Raw genomic sequence first — 16,742 nt, 5'->3', positions numbered from 1 at the left:
GAGATGTTCCACAGAAGTGCACCCTCTTTGTTTCTTCGTAGACTCCTGTGGTTTACTGTGGCTGGGCATGTGTTTGTGCAACTCCTCGAGGCCGTGCCTATGCATGCCCAAATTTCCACAGCACCCAGGCCTGAAGCTACAGGTAAGCAAGGATAGTCAGGTTTCCCTCCATAGCATGATGCATGTGGGAAACGGGCTCCGGTCATGCAGGACACTGCTCAGTTCCCAGCCTGTGCACCCAGCCTTGGCCCTCTGCAGTGCTGCCCCCATGGACCCTATCCACCACCATCCTTCAGGTTCTAGCTGAATGTCACCCTTCACAGGGCCTCAGACTTCAAGGAGGCCAGGCCCTCTGCCTTCAAGACTCTGTATGGTCCACTTGTAACCCTCATGTTCCATTGTCCCCTCAACTGACCTGCTCCAGCCCTGCCTAGATGGAAGGACAGCCAGAGCAGGAGCCCCTCTCTCCTCCACCTCCACGGGCCTGTGCTGAGGACACGCCACAGCATCAGTGACACCAGGCAGCGATGGAGGCAGGGAGGCCACGTGGCCTCCATGAGACACAACACTGAGAAAGGAAAGGTCATTGGCTGGAGGTCCTACAGCCCACTGAGGGAACTGTGGCAGCTCTGCCAACACATTACACACCCTCCCTACAGTGACTGGGTGTGCATGCGTATGTGTGCATGGGCATGTTGTGCCTGTGTGCACAAAGCACACACAGCTGCATGCACACATGTGCTCACATCCACGTGCTCATGCCCACACACAACATGCACATGTGCCCCACACACAGGTGCTCATGTCCACACACAGCTGAATGCACACACGTTCATGTTCATGCCCATACAGCTGCATGCACACATGTGCTCACATCCACGTGCTCATGTCCACACAGCTGCACACACATGTGCCCACACACAGCTGCATGCACATATGTGCCCATGCCCACACAGCTGCATGCACACATGTTCACTCTCATGCCAACATAGATGTGTGTACATGTCCATGCTCACACAGCCGTATGCACACACATGCTCGTGCACACGTGAACACATATACTACACACACACACAATCATGCACACATGCTTGAGGAAAGCCCTCTCACGGAGGAGGAATTCCCAGTTCTGGTGAACAGTTTGTGACATTCTCCTTGTGGAAAGAAGCTTCTCAGACTTTGGAGGCCCCACAGGACACATGCCTTGATGTGTCCACAGCTCCTCATGAAGGCCAGCTGGGTGGTGCTCCCTTCTGCAGAGCAGAGCTGTTCCCTTTGGTGATAATGTCCACCCCTCCCAATCCAGCTGGGCAGACTCCAGACACCAAGAGCTGCAGCTCTCAGAGCCTTCTGCCCACCAACCCCTATGTGGGGAGGGCGAGCCATCCCAAGCAGAGCTCATGCCAAGATAGGCTTCGTCCTCTTCTGGACAGGACTGGGGCTGCTGTGGCCACGGCTCCCCTCTGGGGCCCCCAGGGCCTCCAGACCTGCTGCTGACTCGGACTCGGGGGTTTCTTCTACAAGGCAGGCTTCTTGCATATCTTTCCCACCCCTCAATTTTGGAAAACCCTTTTCTGGTAGGATAAGGAGGTCCACCCAATCCCAGCGGACAGGTACAGGTAGAAGTCCACTTACATCTCACATCTGCAGTGGGCTGAATTGTGCCCCAAATGCACGTTAACTTCCCAACCCCAGTGCCTCAGAGAAGGCCTGGATTTGGAGTTGGGATCTTTAGAGAGGTCATTTGGTTCAATGAAGTCATTAGTGTGGCCCTAGTCCACTCTGACTGGGGTCCTCAGAAGATCAGGACACAGATACACAGAGCGATGACCATGGGGGGACATGGGGGAGACAGTGTCCACACACCAATGGGAGAGGCTACAGGAACTAGCCTGGCCACGTCATCAGCTGGACCTCTGAATCTAGCCTCATGGGCGAGGGCACACCTGGGGACCTAACTTTCCAAGTGCCATGCTGCAGCAGCTGGTGCAGACCAAGCCAGCATTCCACCAGTGAAATACATGACACAGCTGCCCACGCATGCTCTCCTGCTGACTTAGGTGTGGGGTTAGCCCAACTTACCACTGACCAGGGCAGGCTGGCTTTATCCCTGCTCCCCATGGGTGTCGCCACCTCCAGCCAGGGTAGCCTGGTTGGGCTTACCAGGACTGCCTGAGCTGAGAACTCAGCAAAATGACCCTGGGGATTTGGAGGCCAAGTTGTAGGAAGCGTGGCTTCATCTGTCTGGATCTACTGGACGCTCACTCTTGGGAAGCAGACTGGGATGGCCAGTCTGCTGTGCTGAGCGGCCCACACGGCTCAGCATTCTGTGAGAAGAGCCTGAGTTGTCACAGCACAATGCTGGAGACACCCAGAGGTGGCCCTGCAGATCAGACAAACCACCCAGTGGGGTCCTTCCCCAAGACCCTCAAGAGTGGGCAATGAAACAGCTGACTCAGAAGCCCTGGAGTGGCTTGTGTGCCTGATAGGTGATGTGAACTCACCCTTTCTTCCAGGAGGTCCCAAGTATTGTCACACAGACTCAGAATTCCTGCCTCACCCCCAAGCCTGTCTGCACAGCGCCCACCCGGCCGGATAGAGTTCAGAGGGTGAGGAATTCAGCCATTGGAAAGGCTTACTTACTTTTATTGAAAAACAATTGTACTGGAAAACCTTGGGAATAAAAGTTGCCGCTTATTCTGTTACTAATAAAACCACACACAAACTCCACACCTGCATTCCACCACGCCAGCTCCAAGGTGGCAGTCCACCTTTCTCACCCACTTCGAGAGGGAGCTGAAGCACAGAGCCAAGGTCACACCACGGGCAATGGCAGAGCTGGGATTTGGCCTATGCTCAGACCTCTGTGCACCATCATTTCAAATGGGAGAGCTGGGCATCAGAGTGGATGTGCAGGAGTGGCCATGATGAAAGGGCTCCAGCAGCCCAGGGACAGGGAGGTCCCACCAGTCCCTTCAGTTGCCTTGTCTGTCCACTTTGGACCAGGCTCCTGGTCACTCCCCAGGCAGACAGAGCTGCCATTGTCTCCAGTAGGTGCTGGCCGGGCTGCCCATGACAGGTGACCTGGACCCCGGGGAATAACTACACTATTCATCTGTCTGTACCAGGTCCTCTCCCCATAAGATGCCAGGCTCTGCTTATGACACTATCCATTTTCCCTCCTATGGCCTAGCACCCCCAAACCAAAACTCTGCTGCTTCTGGAGTCTCCTAGCCATCTCCAGGTTCACGTGTGTGCATGGACTAGTGCCAGTCACACCAACCGCCTAGGTCTGGGCATGCTCCTTTCTCTCCCCCTTAAACGCTCATCACTGCCAAGATCCCTCTCCTCAGTGCCTGATTACCACTGGTGCTTGGGCTCCACCAGAAGCATCCCTCCCCACTTCCCTGAGCATCAGAGGCCCAGGGCACAGGCACTTCACAGGGGTGACCTTGGGAAATGACACCTGGTATTTGAAACTCTGTCATTTATTGTCATCACCCACTGTCAAAGTTCCTGAATTTCTGACGCGGGGGCAGCTGGTACTCCAGCAACAGTCTCCACATTCCCTACCCTGGGGAACCGGGTCCACAGCTCCCTGTATTGGACTCGTGGGCCCACACACGTTCTCTGTAGTTTAGAACCAGCCAGTAATTGTGCCAAACGAAGGTTCACTGTATTCATGAGACTCATCTCTGAGACTCACAGCACATGAAGAGCCAGGACACAAAAGGGCCTCGTTTCCCAAGAATCCTGCTTCAGCTTTTCAACACTGACAAACGGCAGCTCTCCAAAATGCCAGAGCATAATGCTTCCTTCAGATCCTCTGCAAAGACACCAGGGTACGGTTTTGCTTCTCATCTCCTTTAGCAAAGCATCCACTACCACTTTCTGAAAGCATCGACTTGCTGACATGGGGCATTTCTGCTTTGCCTCAGACCAAGAAGGACAGACTTAACTGCTACCCCAAAGGCATTTGCAGTAAACGGATTAAGTGTCCTTTAGCTAGAAGTTGCCCACATGTCTTTCAGCCGGGTCCTTGGGATGGGACTGCTGTCCCCGGGGCTTGTAAGACACAGGCCAGAGCTCCGCCCCAGGAAGCGCCTTCGGACTCCAGGGGTCTTCCACCCTCTAGTCCGTGCGCAAACACTCCAAGGCGGAGGGAGGAAGGCAATTCGCTTCGCACCTGGGGCTCTGGCCTGACTAGGTGTGGGCTGATACAAAGGGCTGCCGGCCCTAAGGTCAAGAGAGGTCAGAACACGGGCTGTTAACATTTATTTCCTCTGATAAGGCACGTTCCCGAGGTCGCGTCGGTCGGTCGCCCGCGCAGAGGCCGAGGGCTCCGCTACATCTGCCGCTGCTTGTGCCTGGGGTGGGTCTTGCAGTAGACGAACCAGCGCCCGCGCCGCTTCACCAGGTAGCAGTCCTTGCAGCGCTTCTTGAGCACAGCCTTGGTCTTGAAGCCCGCCGCGGGCTGCGGGAGCGGCGGGAGCGGCACGGTGCCCGCCCGCACGGCGCCCGCCCGCACCGCGCCCGCGAGGCCGGACAGCAGGGACGCGCACGAGGCGGACGCCGCGGCGCAAGGGCTCAGGAGTCGGAGCGAGCCCGCGACGGTCGCCAGCACGCGCCTCGCCAGTAGCGCGGCCATGCCTCGTCCCGGCCTGTGGGAGAAAACCAGTCAGCGCCCGCGCCGCGCCCCCGCCCCACCCGCTGCCCACCCGGGGAAACAGAGGCGCCCGGAACCCCGGACCCTGACCTGGGAAGGAACCGTCCGTCCGCACCACCACCCGCTCTTCCGCTCCTGCGCCTGCGCAGGCGCCTGCTCAGTGGCGCGGGACGCTACCGCCCGGAAGTAAGATGGAGGCGAGTCTCCTGCCCCTCCCCACCCTCCACCAGGCGCAGAGCTAAAGGCACATGCGCACTAGGCTAGCCGGGCGTTGCGCACCGGGCTCCCGCGAACCATTCCGGTCGGCTACTTGTGTGCCTTGGGCGAAAATGCAGAAGTGGGAGTGAAACTGCATATTCACAATGAAAAAGAAATTACAACCACTTAGACATAGGAAAAACTGACAAACCAGTGTCTAAACATATGTGAAAGATAACGTTCTATAAGTGACATCCTGGCAGAAATATGAAGGGGTTCATAGAGGCGAGTGGATATAGACAGTGCCCCTAATTGATCACGAATAAACTGTTTATCTCCAACATTATGAAAAGCCCCAAACACGTAATAAAATAGTGCAACAAATTTTAGAGTGAACACCTAGATTGTCCAGTTAGCTCTCTGAATATTTGTTTTCAGGTATCTATAAGTGAATTCATCCATCTCACTTTTTACGTATAGCGAAGTGAGTCTTATCAGGCTGGCACTTGTTCTCCGCCAGTTCACAAGGCTAATCCGGCAGCCCACCTTTGTACCTCACCAGGTGAGCACCAGGATCCTGGAGTTTTATTAGCTTTGAGACAATTCTGCCTCTGAGCATGGCATTTGTTGGACCACCTTTTCTTTTTCTGAAGGCTTTTATGCGCATTGTTTCTTATCGACTTTTCTTCCTCTTTATCATTTCCCAATACCTTCCAGCAATATGTAGGCGTTTTTTCTTGGAGTCACCTGGTCCTCAGACTCTGGCGGCAGCTACCAGTGCATCAAACCAGAATCCAGACTGTGGCACGCCCGGATGGATACATGTAATCTTCTGTTAACTCCTTAGGGAATTAGCACCTCAACCCCACTCCTGTTTTTCCTGTAAATTCAGGGCCCCACCTTAATCTTGTCCCTATGATGTTCGAGCTTGCTCGTTCTACGGGCTGGCCCCTGTGTGACTTTAACCCTTGGAAAAGTCTATGAAAAAGGTTTACGTTAGAGGACGAAGCCTGAGGGGCGAAACAGCCCATACCAGGTTTGGAGGCCAGAGTTTTGTACCCTGTCTTAGGCATTTCTCAAGCCTGTGTTTTTGCATGCTAGATAAAATCGACTGTAGTTTTACTGGTAGCTTTTATTAGGTCTCTGTTGCAGAAACCCACGAACTGGGCTGCCTCCTTACCAGGAACGCTGCATGTTTTGCCAGGGGGATGCACTTCCATTTTCTTCCGCTAAGCACTGATGTCTACCAAAAATGCCGATACTTAAACTTCTCATGATCATCGATGTCATGAGAATACAAGCAGTGCATCTTCAGTTTCCACCCTCCTCTGCCTTTTCCCAAGTAAGAGTCGCTGGGCATTACTAACTGCGGAACACCTGCGTCCTCAAAGAGCTCCGCCTCAACTGAGCGCAGTCCCAGCCCTCCCAGACGGCCAAGCGCACGCGCACCTCTTGGGGTGAAGTCCCGGGAGCACAGGCCCCCGCCGGAAGCCAGGCGCATGCGCGGCCCTCGGAGCGACGGCGCGCCGGGTCAAGGGTCACAGGCAAGATGGCGGCGGCAGTGACCTTCCGCCAGCTGCTGTGGCTGCCCCGGGTGGCCCGGAGTTTCGGCGTGCGGGTGTCGCCGACAGGGGAGAAGGTCACGCACACCGGCCAGGTAATGGTTGGTCCGCGGCTCGGCGGGGAACGGCATGGTGGGCTCGCGGGAGGCAGCGGGCAGACAGCGTCGGGGGTCGCACAGACACCGACGGACGCTCGTGCACTCTTGTGCTGCCCCGCGCAGCTGACACGCTGGTGCACGCTCGTGCTGCCCCGCGCAGCTGACACGCTGTGCACGCTCGTGCTGCCCCGCGCAGCTGACACGCTCGTGCACGCTTGTGCTGCCCCGCTCACTGACACGCTCGTGCACACTAGTGTTCGTAAGCGCGCGCACCGACGGGACGGTGGGTGTCTCAGCCCTCCTGGGCCGCTCCTGGGCTACCTTCAGGAGCTGTCCGATGGGCAGCTCTGCCCGCTGTCTAGGGCAGACATCCTTTTGGAAGTCTGTAACCGCCAGTTCTTTTGGTCAAATTTCTTAATGCTGCTTAGTATTAAATCGAGGGTGTTGCTAACTCGAGGAGTCTGATGTAGCGTAAAGCCCAGAATGGCGCTCCACTACGATGGTGAACCAACAGATGACCCTGTATACTTGTCTTTAGTATTTAGAGGAGGAAATGAAGCCGTTTGCCATATGTGAAAAGAAGGTTGGGGGTCCTTCCCGAGTCAGGGTTGTCTCTTCTCTGCAGGTCACCTTCCTGCTGGCCAGCTCCCCTAGGCTTTCCACCTGCCTTCAGAATCTTTCTGGCACAGTACACTTCTTGGGCGTTGGGTTCAACCTCAGAGGCCTAAATGCCAGGGAAATGCACTTCCCTGAAACATTGTCATTGATGTTCAGTGACCACTTTCAGAATTGGACTGTGAAATCACAGATGGTCTTTTTCTTTCAGGTTTATGATGATAAAGACTACAGGAAAATTCGGTTTGTAGGTCGCCAGAAAGAGGTGAGTGAAAGATCTAGTTAAGACAGGTAAGCATTCAAAAAGCTTATGTGGGGGGAGCATGCCTAATCCAAAAATCTGGAGCACCCCAAAATCTGAGACATTTTGAGCACCAACATGGTTCTACCAGTGGAGAAATCCCCCTTTGACCTAATTTTTTGACTTTTCAGTTTGTGTATGGGGGGGCAGGCACAGGGATCCAGGGCCATGGACACTACTAGGCAAGCTCTCTACCAGTGAGCTTGGCCTCTAAGAGTAATTTTATAGATCACTTTTGGGTTTTAGAAAAACTGAACAGAGCACAGAGTCCTAAACACCTCTGTCCCTCGCCGTCTCTGCTGTTGCTCACATCTATCTTGTGTTGGCGTGGACCTTTGTTATAGTTGGTGAACCGATTTTGGAACTGATGTCTGACTTGTACCCACAGATTACAGAGGGGTCGCTCCTAATGTATGCACTCTCTGGGTTTGACAGATGTGCACTGCCGGGGACCCACCATTGCAGGAGCACACAGGGGTTTTCCTGCCCAGCACATCTCTGCGCCTGCCTGTTCATCCTCTATACCCAGCCTCTGGCAACCCCTGATCTCACTATCTCTAGTTTCATTGGTAGTATTTTAACAAATAAGATGAAGCTGGACTTAATCTGAAGACCAAGAGTAACAGAACACTGGGTGTTGAGCTGGCCTTTGCAGGAGAGAATGGGAAGCACCTCCCCATGGGGCTAGTGCAGTCTTGAGCTGCCATGGCTGCAGAGTGCCTGTATAGGGCCCCACGGTCCCAGTTTGTGGCAGCTCTTATTGAGAGGAGGCTGCAGATATGCCACAGAATGAGGCACGCCCCGCCCCCACAAGAAAGGGAACAGAAGTAAGGCCTGATGTGGTCCTGGAGTTGGTGGTGCCCTGGGCCCCTGGAAAGGTGGATGCCCGGCTGCAGGTTCTTCTGCTGCCGTTACTGGGTTGTCAGACATGCACTGTTGATAGCAGGTATCCCTCTCCTGCACTGGTGGTACTCTGAGGCCTGCAGTGGGAAGTGGTGTGAAGGGGACATCTGGGACTGGAGGTAGTGGGGACTGGCCAGAGTGCATTGGTGTGTTTGCTTACAAGCTCGGGTGCTAGGTTGTCCTGGCTGGCTGCATTCAGAGCCATGCTCCCACCAGTGAGTTTTCTAACACAGTGAGTCTTGGTTACTCATCTCCTGGGGCGTGGGTACCTGGTGCCTGAGACAGGGATGGGCTGGGAGCAGCTGCCCCAGGAAGCACTGGGAAGAGAGCACCTTGCTGTGCGGCTGCTCTCCTTACAGCTGGAGGGCAGGCTCATTTTCAGTGTTTGAAGGTAAGCAATTAGGCAGAAGCTGCAGAACACCAGGAGACTGGGTCCTTCAGCCAGCCTCCCTCCCCGTGGGATGGGCTCCCTCCTAAGTCTGCACCCAGGCAACCCACATTGGACCTCTGTAGCCAGGTGGAGATGGGTTCTGGGCACTGTTGTGACCTCCATAGCCTGGGGCTGGCCGGGATGTCAGCAGAGACCCTGTGGCCTCACCTGCCCAGCCCCTCGCTGCTTTTCAATGGCACTTTAAGGTGCAAGCCATCACTGATTTTAGGGAGCCTGCAGGTGGTGCTCACAGGTTCTCCATGTGAGGTGAACAGATCCTTCTGAGAAGAGTGTGTGCAGCTTAGGCTGGTGGACAGTCAACTGCAAGCCGTGCTGGAGAGGAAGCTGCCAGTGTGTGGTGTGGAAGCACATCAGGGGCCCAGAGAGGAGCCAGCAAGTGCCGTCAAGGCAGCCGCTGCAGGGAACCCGGGACCCGCCATTCCATGCCTAACTGGACCCACGGGAACTGAAGCCGGGGCCGCAGGCACGTGGGATCTGCACAGCTGTGTTCACGTAGCGCTGTTCACCGTGGAGAAGATGTGGAGGCCATGCAGGCCTCCTTCCACAGGACAGGGGATGGGAACATGGTGCATGCACAGTGGGACGCTGTCCAGACCTAAGAGGGAAGGGACGGGGGTTGTGATGTAGTTGCCTGAACCTTGATGACAGGGTGGGAAGTGTTGGGGGCTTCGTGGTGCTGCAGTGGGTTACAGGGACAGGTGAGCAGGGGTCATGATTGTACGACTTTGTGAAATGCTTACAGCCATCTCAGCACTCAGAGGGCTTTAAGATGCTGGTGTTGATGTGTCTTTTGCCATCTTAGGGAAAGAAGATGAAGCCGGGGCCGCAGGCACGTGGCTGTGATCCCAGCTGCTCGGGAGGCTGAGGTGTGAGGCCAGCTGGCAACACAGTGTGACATGATAAAGAGAGAAAGAAATTGGGGAGAAGGTGACCTCAGGCCCCTGTGGAGACTGACTGGGTCCCTTTCAGGGGCTCAGCAGCAGTGCTCACTCCACCCTGTTTGTCACAGACCACTCAGGCAGGAAAGGGATTTCATGCTGATGCTGTACCAGGGTGGGAAATTGTCACTTGTCACCAGGGTGGGGCAGCTCCTGGGCCAGGGCATAGAAGACATGAATAGTGAGTCCTCTTGAGGAATACGAATCACAGGCCTGCCATCTTGGCCAGGGCTGTTTGCCCCCCAGGACCCAGAGAAAATGTTCAAACCGTTAGTCACCCAGGTTCAGATGTGGTGGCTTCTCTGCGAGGCAGCCGCAAGATCAGCCCTGACTCTGTTGTGAGTAATAGCAAATCCCGGTGGTCCGTTTCCAGGACACAGGGTTTAGCTTTAAAGGTAAAATGACCAGGATGGAAGAAAGGCGGCTGAAGGGGCGGACCCACAGGAAAGTTACAGCCCCAACAGAGGCGGTGGGAGGAAGGGCCTCCTGATCAACACAGACGGACTGTACAGGCCAAAGGCCCTCAGCCCAGGGGACCTGCCTGCCACAAGAGAACGGGGCGGGGGCACCTAACAGTGTATTTCTTTAACTCACCCAGTAGAAGGCAATAAAACCTGGCTGACAAGGGGAGATTGTGTACCACAGTGCTCAGCCCAAGAGGAACCAAGAGAGAAAACACCACTTGTACCCAATCTGGGGCTTGGGGTTTGAATTGTGTCTGCATGCCCAGATCAGAGGAAGGGTTGTCATTTCCAGGGTGGCAGTGACCAGCTGTGAGTCTGTCCACAGATGGTCTCACAGGACCCGGCGGTGCCCTGCCGCTCCCGTCCGCTCCCCTTGGAAGAGCAGGGGGGGCCCCGAGGCAGCGTGGTGCAGGCTGGCGTGTTGACTGCGTTTGCATCGTACTCCTGCATGGAGCTGAGTTCTGGGGAGCAGCTGCTAATAATGGGAGGTCAGGGTCGCCCTGGGCTGCGCAGTAAGTGACAGGAGGGCAGTCTCGTGTGTCAGCAGCAGCCCGGCGTCAGCTGCCCTTCCCGCAGGAGACCTGGGTCTCTGCGTGCTGGGGGCCTGGGGGTTTGTTAGTGTGGCCTCTGACATGTTGTCCCATGTTACTGCACCGCAAGGCTTCACTCCCTTGGTTCTTACAGGCCTGCCGCAAGGTGCTGGTGTCGTGGCCGAGGGGCCTGTAGCGCCACAGTGGAGGCCGGCCGCTGCTGGGCCCTGCTGTGGGCTTCGGGCACCGTCATTTCTGGTGACTTCTCTGTTTCCAGAGAGCTCCGAGAGGCTGCACTCGGTGGTAGCCTGTAACTGACAAGTCTTCCTAGAAACACCAACCCTTCTGGAAGGCCATGTTTCCATGAGCTTTGGTGAGAGGCCCTGGGCGTTGCCTCTCTGCGGCCAGCCTCTGCCAGCAGTGGTACAAGACTCCTCAGCCCTGGCCGGGTAGTTCTGGACACAGCTGCCTACCTGTGTCGTGAGCTTCTGGGCTTGTTTTCAGCCCCGCCCCTGTACTGGCGAGGGTCTGTCTGCCTGGTGTAGTCCAGAATGTGCAGGTGGGAGTTGGGGCTGCAGGGGTGGAGGCCAGCATGCCCCTGGACTGCCAGGACCCTGTTGGACTGCAGCTCTCACCCGATTGGAAACAGCAAGGTTGTTTACCCAGCCAGCCTTGCAGAGTGACCTGGGGCAGTCTGTTGACCTTATGTCGGGCTCCAAGCTCCTGTGGGCCTAATGGCTTATGGGAAGGGCGGGACGCTGCGTCGTGCAGTGTGTCCCCTGTGGTATGCAGCAGCTGTGGAACCTCTGGCCTCCTAAGCTGGCTTTTGTGGAAGTGCTCTGGAAAAGGGAAAATCTCCTGCTTGCAGCAGGCCTGGTGACTCATGAAGGAACAAGGGTGGATTCAGGGGGGCTTGGGGTGGGCGGAGCACTGTGTGGTGGGCTTCTTACCGCTAAGGCTCTGCTTCTTGCAGTGAGAATGCCTGTCTTCTGGCTGTTCCAGCTGGTGACTGAGGCAGTTAAGTCAGGGATGGACACTCCTGGAGGTCAGCCCCACCTGGGTTTCTGGATTTGCCACCGGGGGCATCAGGAGGTGCTGCTCACCAAGCCAGGGTGTTGGATTCCTTTGTAAAAAGCCACTGTGAAGCGGAGCAGTAGAGCAGTTCTTTCTTCCCAGGCTCTCGGGTTTCTGCCAGATGGTGCATACTAGTCTGCAGGTATTCTGACCATGGAAATAGACAGGGAAGCGTCCCCCAGTGAGCAAACTCTTGGGGGCAACTGGCACCCTGATTCCCACGATTGGAATGCCCAGCAGTTTCCCCCTGAGGCTATTAAGATAACTATGCGGGTGCACTACCTGGTTTCCATAGTAACGTCCTTGGGTGTGAGAGGCTCTGTTTGTATTAACCTGGACCTGATCTCAGTTGGCCCTCAGGGTGTAGTCACGGTGAAGAGTAATCTGTGGCCTTTTTTGAGTGAATAAGCTGGGCAGGAGGGAGGAGCGGACACTTCCTCTTCTTCACCTCTTTACTCCTCTCCGCTCCGGTCGGTCTGCCCACTTGTACCCCGTGTCTGTCTGCCCTTTCGTGCGTCTCCTCACAGGGGTTCGTTACACTAGTCTGGTAGGCGATGCGGTGGACGAGGAGACCAGGACTCGCCAGCAGACACAGGAGGCCCTGAGAAAGGTCTCTGCCGTGGTTCCGAGCCACTGCTGAGGGCTGGTCCCCGAGGCACGGAGTAGATTTGGACAGGCGAGGGCCCTTTTCTTGTGCACACGTTTCGGCTTTGTCCGGGGTGTCTGGCTAAGTTAACGGGTCAGCTTGACGCATGCCCAGTCCCCTCGCAGTAGGCTTTTTCCTGCAGTTGGACAAGTCACTACTAGAATGCGCCTGGAGAAGGGGCATGCCGGAGTCCTGGTGACACGCTGGAAGTCAGGACCTGGGTGTGTGGTGGGACAGTCACAGCCTGATTTGATAAAGGTCTGATGTTCCATGATGAAGAACTTTAAAATACACAGGAAAAGGCACCGGAGTCCTGTGGAAATGGGCGGCAGACCTGGACTTGCCGGAGCTCTCAGCTGCCCCGACGGAGAGCAGCACCACCCAGAGCTGCTCTGAGGTGCCCCAGAGGCGGGGCTGAGCCCCGCCGGCGTCTGACAGTTCTGTGTGCTGTTCATCCTCAGGCCGTAGGGGCCCACTGCCCGGTGCTCCCCGAGGACACACTTCCTGTGGTGCACACCTGTGTGCGGGGCTGCTCATGCAGTGCCGTTAAGGGAGAAGCATGGAGAGCGCGAAGTCAGCGGCCGCACACAGGGCACGTTGGGCACTGTTATGGAAGGGGGCTCTGGGGAAGGGGACTGCTTTCCAGGAAGTGCTGGTTGGTGGCTGCATGCAGCATTTTGTGATGCAGAAGGAGGCGGCGGGCGGCAGGAGCCCCATGTGTGCAGGTCAGGACCTGCTGTGGACGCTCCCCCACCTGGTGAGGAGCAGCAGGCTCCCTGCCAGGCTGGGGAGGACCGGAGGGCCTGGTGCCGCCTGTCCCTTCAGGTTTGTTTGGATGTGTGAAAACGTGTTTGAATCAGCCGGGAGGTGGAGACTCACTGCGGCAGGGCCAGCTCTGCGTTTCGTGAAGCCGTAACTATGCTGGTGGGGATCTGCCTCGGGTGGGGGTGCAGCCCCTGGACTCTGGTGTTGGGCCCGCAGTTCCTTCAGCTGGGGACTGCAGGTTGGCATGTGCTGTCATTGAGCTCCACTGCTCTCACCGTGCAAAAAGGCGCTTGGGTGGACACTAGCAGAGACAGTCCTGTAGATCGGAGTTGGCGCTCTCTCGAGGACTCACTGTTCTGAACCGCATGTCTGTGTGGGTGTCTTTGTGCTTGCGAGAGCGTGTGGGTGTGGATGTACGTGTTGACATTCGTGGGGTCATGCTTGCCACACACCAGCTTCCCTGTCAGGTCTCTCGAGAAAGCCCGGAGGCCTGTGGCCAGCTGTGCTCTTCTGGGTCTGGAGACGGTGGGCACAGGCACTGGAGGGGACAGGAGAGTGAGTGTGGGCACCTGGGGCAGGCTTGGCAGTTGCCGAGCCAAGGGCAGAGTGAGAATTCTTCCTCCTGTTCCAATCCTTGCATTCCATGTGAAGGGTCAATGTGGACGTGTGGCTGTGTTTCACGGAATTGTTCGTCTGTGTGGAAAGACTACGATGGTCATCTTTAGTGAAATGTGCCGGGTCATGGGTTGGGTGGGTGCTGTTGACAAGCTTCCGTGGTATAGATGATCGAGGCTGTGTGCACCTGGCTAAGTTTCCTCTTGTTCCAGGTGAATGAAAACTTCGCCATTGATTTGATAGCAGAGCAGCCTGTGAGCGAGGTGGACCACCGGGTGATCTCCTGTGACGGCGGCGGGGGCGCCCTGGGCCACCCCAAGGTGTACATAAACCTGGTAGGTAGCCCTGCTGCTCGCTGGTGCTCTTTGTGTGGCCTGCTGGTCCCCAGTGGTCACCTGCACACACTCGCCTGCCAGCCTGCACGGCGGGGCCTGCATGGAGTGGCCTTCTGGAAGCAGCTTCGTGCCTGAGTGCTGGCTTGGTGTCGTCCTGGGGCCTCCCCCCTCCCCACTCTAGCACCAGGCCTGTCTCTGAGCCATCCCTCTGGCTGCTGTCCTAGGCTGCCAGGCAGGGTGCCTCAGCCTAAGGCTCAGGCCACGGATGTCCATGCCTTTCCCAAGGCTGGAGGCCCAGGTTGGCGGGCAGGCCCTCTCCTGATGGCCTTCCCTGACTGGCAGACGCTGTGTCCTCCCTGTGTCCACATGTGGTGGTCCCTCTGCATGTGTCTGCTCATGCGGACCACCTTAGTGACCCATTTTAACCTCCTCCCTGAGGGACCTGTCTGCATCCAGCCACACTGAAGTTCGGGATGGCAGCATGAGACCCTCAAAGGGAGGCTTTTCCTATCGGCTAGCACCACACGGGCTCGTGAGGACGAGGAACGGGCCAGCGGAGGAGCTGTGAGGCCCTGGGGCACATCCCCAGTGGTGCAGGTCATGTGCTGGAGGAGAGGAGACTGCAGACCCTGTGACGGGGCAGGTGGGGCTCTTGTTTCACCAGCTGGTGTCCTGGTTGGTGGCCTGTCGCCTTTGGAAGTGGCCTTTACTGGAAGCTGGCATTCATCTTGGGTGCTTGTCAGGGTAAAGGGCAGTGTAGCAGCGCAAGGTGTCAGCAGCCTAGAACAGGATACTGTCACCTTGTGTCCAGGTGACATCCCTGGAGCCCGGCCCGTGGGCTGAGGTTGGGGCATCCTGGTCCTCGGGCTCAGAGAGCAGGTGGGTCGCAGCCAGCTATAGCTGTTGGGGGCACGGGAGTTCCTCTGGCCGTCCTTTGGGACGGCTGCAGAGGCAGGGCCTGAGGTGGGGCTCCATCCTCTGCCTCCCGCTGCCCCACAGGTCAGGTCAGGGTGAACCAGGATCCAGGGCCTGCTCGTCCCAGCTCAGCCCCGACCTGGGCCTCAGTGACCTTCTGGTTGACATGCATCTCCTGTCCTGTGCTGCTCCTCAGGCTGTGGTTGGAAGTGGAGTGTGCACTATGAGATTTTCCTTTTGAATTTTTTTCAGGACAAAGAAACGAAAACCGGGACATGTGGCTACTGTGGCCTACGGTTCCAACAGCATCGTCATTAGCATCGGCACCCTGTCGCCCAGCACCGCGGGGTGCCTCAACCTCAGGAGCACAGTGTAGGCGCCGCTCCCTGTGCAGGGGCCCTGCTGAATAAAGACACCTCCCGCGAGCTCTCCGGTCTCTTCTTTCCTAGGACGAACTTCCAAGGTGGTGGGGAGGAGCCCACAGACAACAGGCACACCAGGGTCCCCAAGACTGTAGAGGAAAGAGGCGAGGCGGGTTCTGGGTGAAAGAAATCAAGCTCCAGCCTCTAGGGTCTAGAGAGAAGAGAGCAGGCAGCCCTCGCTGGTGAGCTTCCAGAGGGCAGCGGGGCGCTGGGAGAGCCGGGCCAGCCCTTGGTGGTCAGGGTCCTTGATCACCCGAGCTCCTTCTGTCCTGAGACGTGCCTGTGTGAGTGCAGGGAGTTAGCCACCGTGCCTGACCTTGGGAACACCGGGCAGGAGGGCTGGCCTGGGGCTGTGCTCCGTCCTTCTTGGGGTGGGGGGCACTCGAGGGTGGGGATTGCTGCAGCGGGTGGGCACCAGCCAGGTTAGTGAGTGAGGCCTCCGTGTGCAGAGGCCATGTGCACAAGGGACAGCGGGTCATTGAGGGTCGGTGCCAGCGTTGGCAAGTCTCAGGTGGGCGGGGAGGGTAAGGAGAAGTCCTGGGTCTCAGGAGCTGTCTTCTGGGGTGGGGTGAGACTGACGAGTCAGGGAAACACCTGCCTCCTGGGGTTCAGGTCACAGTGGGAACGTGACATCTGTGCTCTGCAGGGTCCAGCGAGGAGGAAGCCCACGCCAGGGAGTGGGACACGGGACTGGGAGGGGAGGAGCGCGGGAGGAGCACTGGAACCTGTCAGCCCTGTGGCCCTGCTGGCTCTGAGTTGCTTAACCCAGCGGCCGTGTTTACCGGGGGTCTCTTGGTCATGCCGGCATTCTGCTCTTCAGCTCGCCTTAGGTCAGTGTGTTGGGTGCCGCTGGTGTCCCTTCCCTGGACAGGCGTGGCCCTGGAGAGCTGCAGGGCTCTGTGCTGGGTTTTAGTCTCTGAAACCCAGACTCTGAACAGCATTGCTCCAGGAGAGGCCCCAGGGACTGTCCGACCAGTGTCCTTGCTGAAGGTCGCGTGGCGTGTGGGTCACACTCTGGGGCATCTGCGCAGGGTGAGCGTGCTGCTGGTTCCCTGAGGAGATGGTCATTGGGTCTTGGTAGTTGGGTGGTGCTGCATGGAGGCGGGGCAAGCCAGAGTGTCCCTGGGTGTGGAGGCTGGACTCCAGGGCGTCTTGGCGGCCTTAGATCCTTTCCCCTCACGGCTGTTGGACGTTGATTCTTGAGCCACTTCCATAGGTTGGATTTCTTTCTAGAAAATGAGCCT

General features: G+C 57.1%; 2 protein-coding genes across 2 annotated transcripts; one reads left to right on the top strand and one right to left on the bottom strand.

Annotated features, from left to right (window-relative positions):
• Positions 1-2,629: 2,629 nt before the first annotated feature.
• Positions 2,630-4,875, bottom strand: Mrpl36 (mitochondrial ribosomal protein L36). The gene is made up of 2 exons (XM_027943872.2): positions 4,757-4,875; positions 2,630-4,661 (listed from the first exon to the last, which is right to left on the bottom strand). Exon 2 carries the CDS (start codon positions 4,646-4,648, stop codon positions 4,346-4,348), a length of 303 nt encoding a protein of 100 aa, XP_027799673.2. The 5' UTR covers positions 4,649-4,661; positions 4,757-4,875; the 3' UTR covers positions 2,630-4,345.
• A 1,477-nt stretch (positions 4,876-6,352) lies between these two features.
• On the top strand, positions 6,353-15,501 carry Ndufs6 (NADH:ubiquinone oxidoreductase subunit S6). Its single transcript, XM_027943870.3, has 4 exons — positions 6,353-6,521; positions 7,351-7,404; positions 14,039-14,161; positions 15,329-15,501. The coding sequence occupies exons 1-4, from the start codon at positions 6,414-6,416 to the stop codon at positions 15,392-15,394; spliced, it is 351 nt and encodes a 116-aa protein (XP_027799671.2). The 5' UTR covers positions 6,353-6,413; the 3' UTR covers positions 15,395-15,501.
• The last annotated feature ends 1,241 nt before the right edge of the window (positions 15,502-16,742 follow it).

Source organism: Marmota flaviventris, chromosome 5 (genome assembly GCF_047511675.1).
Source record: "Marmota flaviventris isolate mMarFla1 chromosome 5, mMarFla1.hap1, whole genome shotgun sequence".
Taxonomy (NCBI): Eukaryota; Metazoa; Chordata; class Mammalia; order Rodentia; family Sciuridae; genus Marmota; species Marmota flaviventris.
Note: the sequence above shows the minus strand (reverse complement) of the source record. Positions and strands in the feature narration are given on the sequence as shown.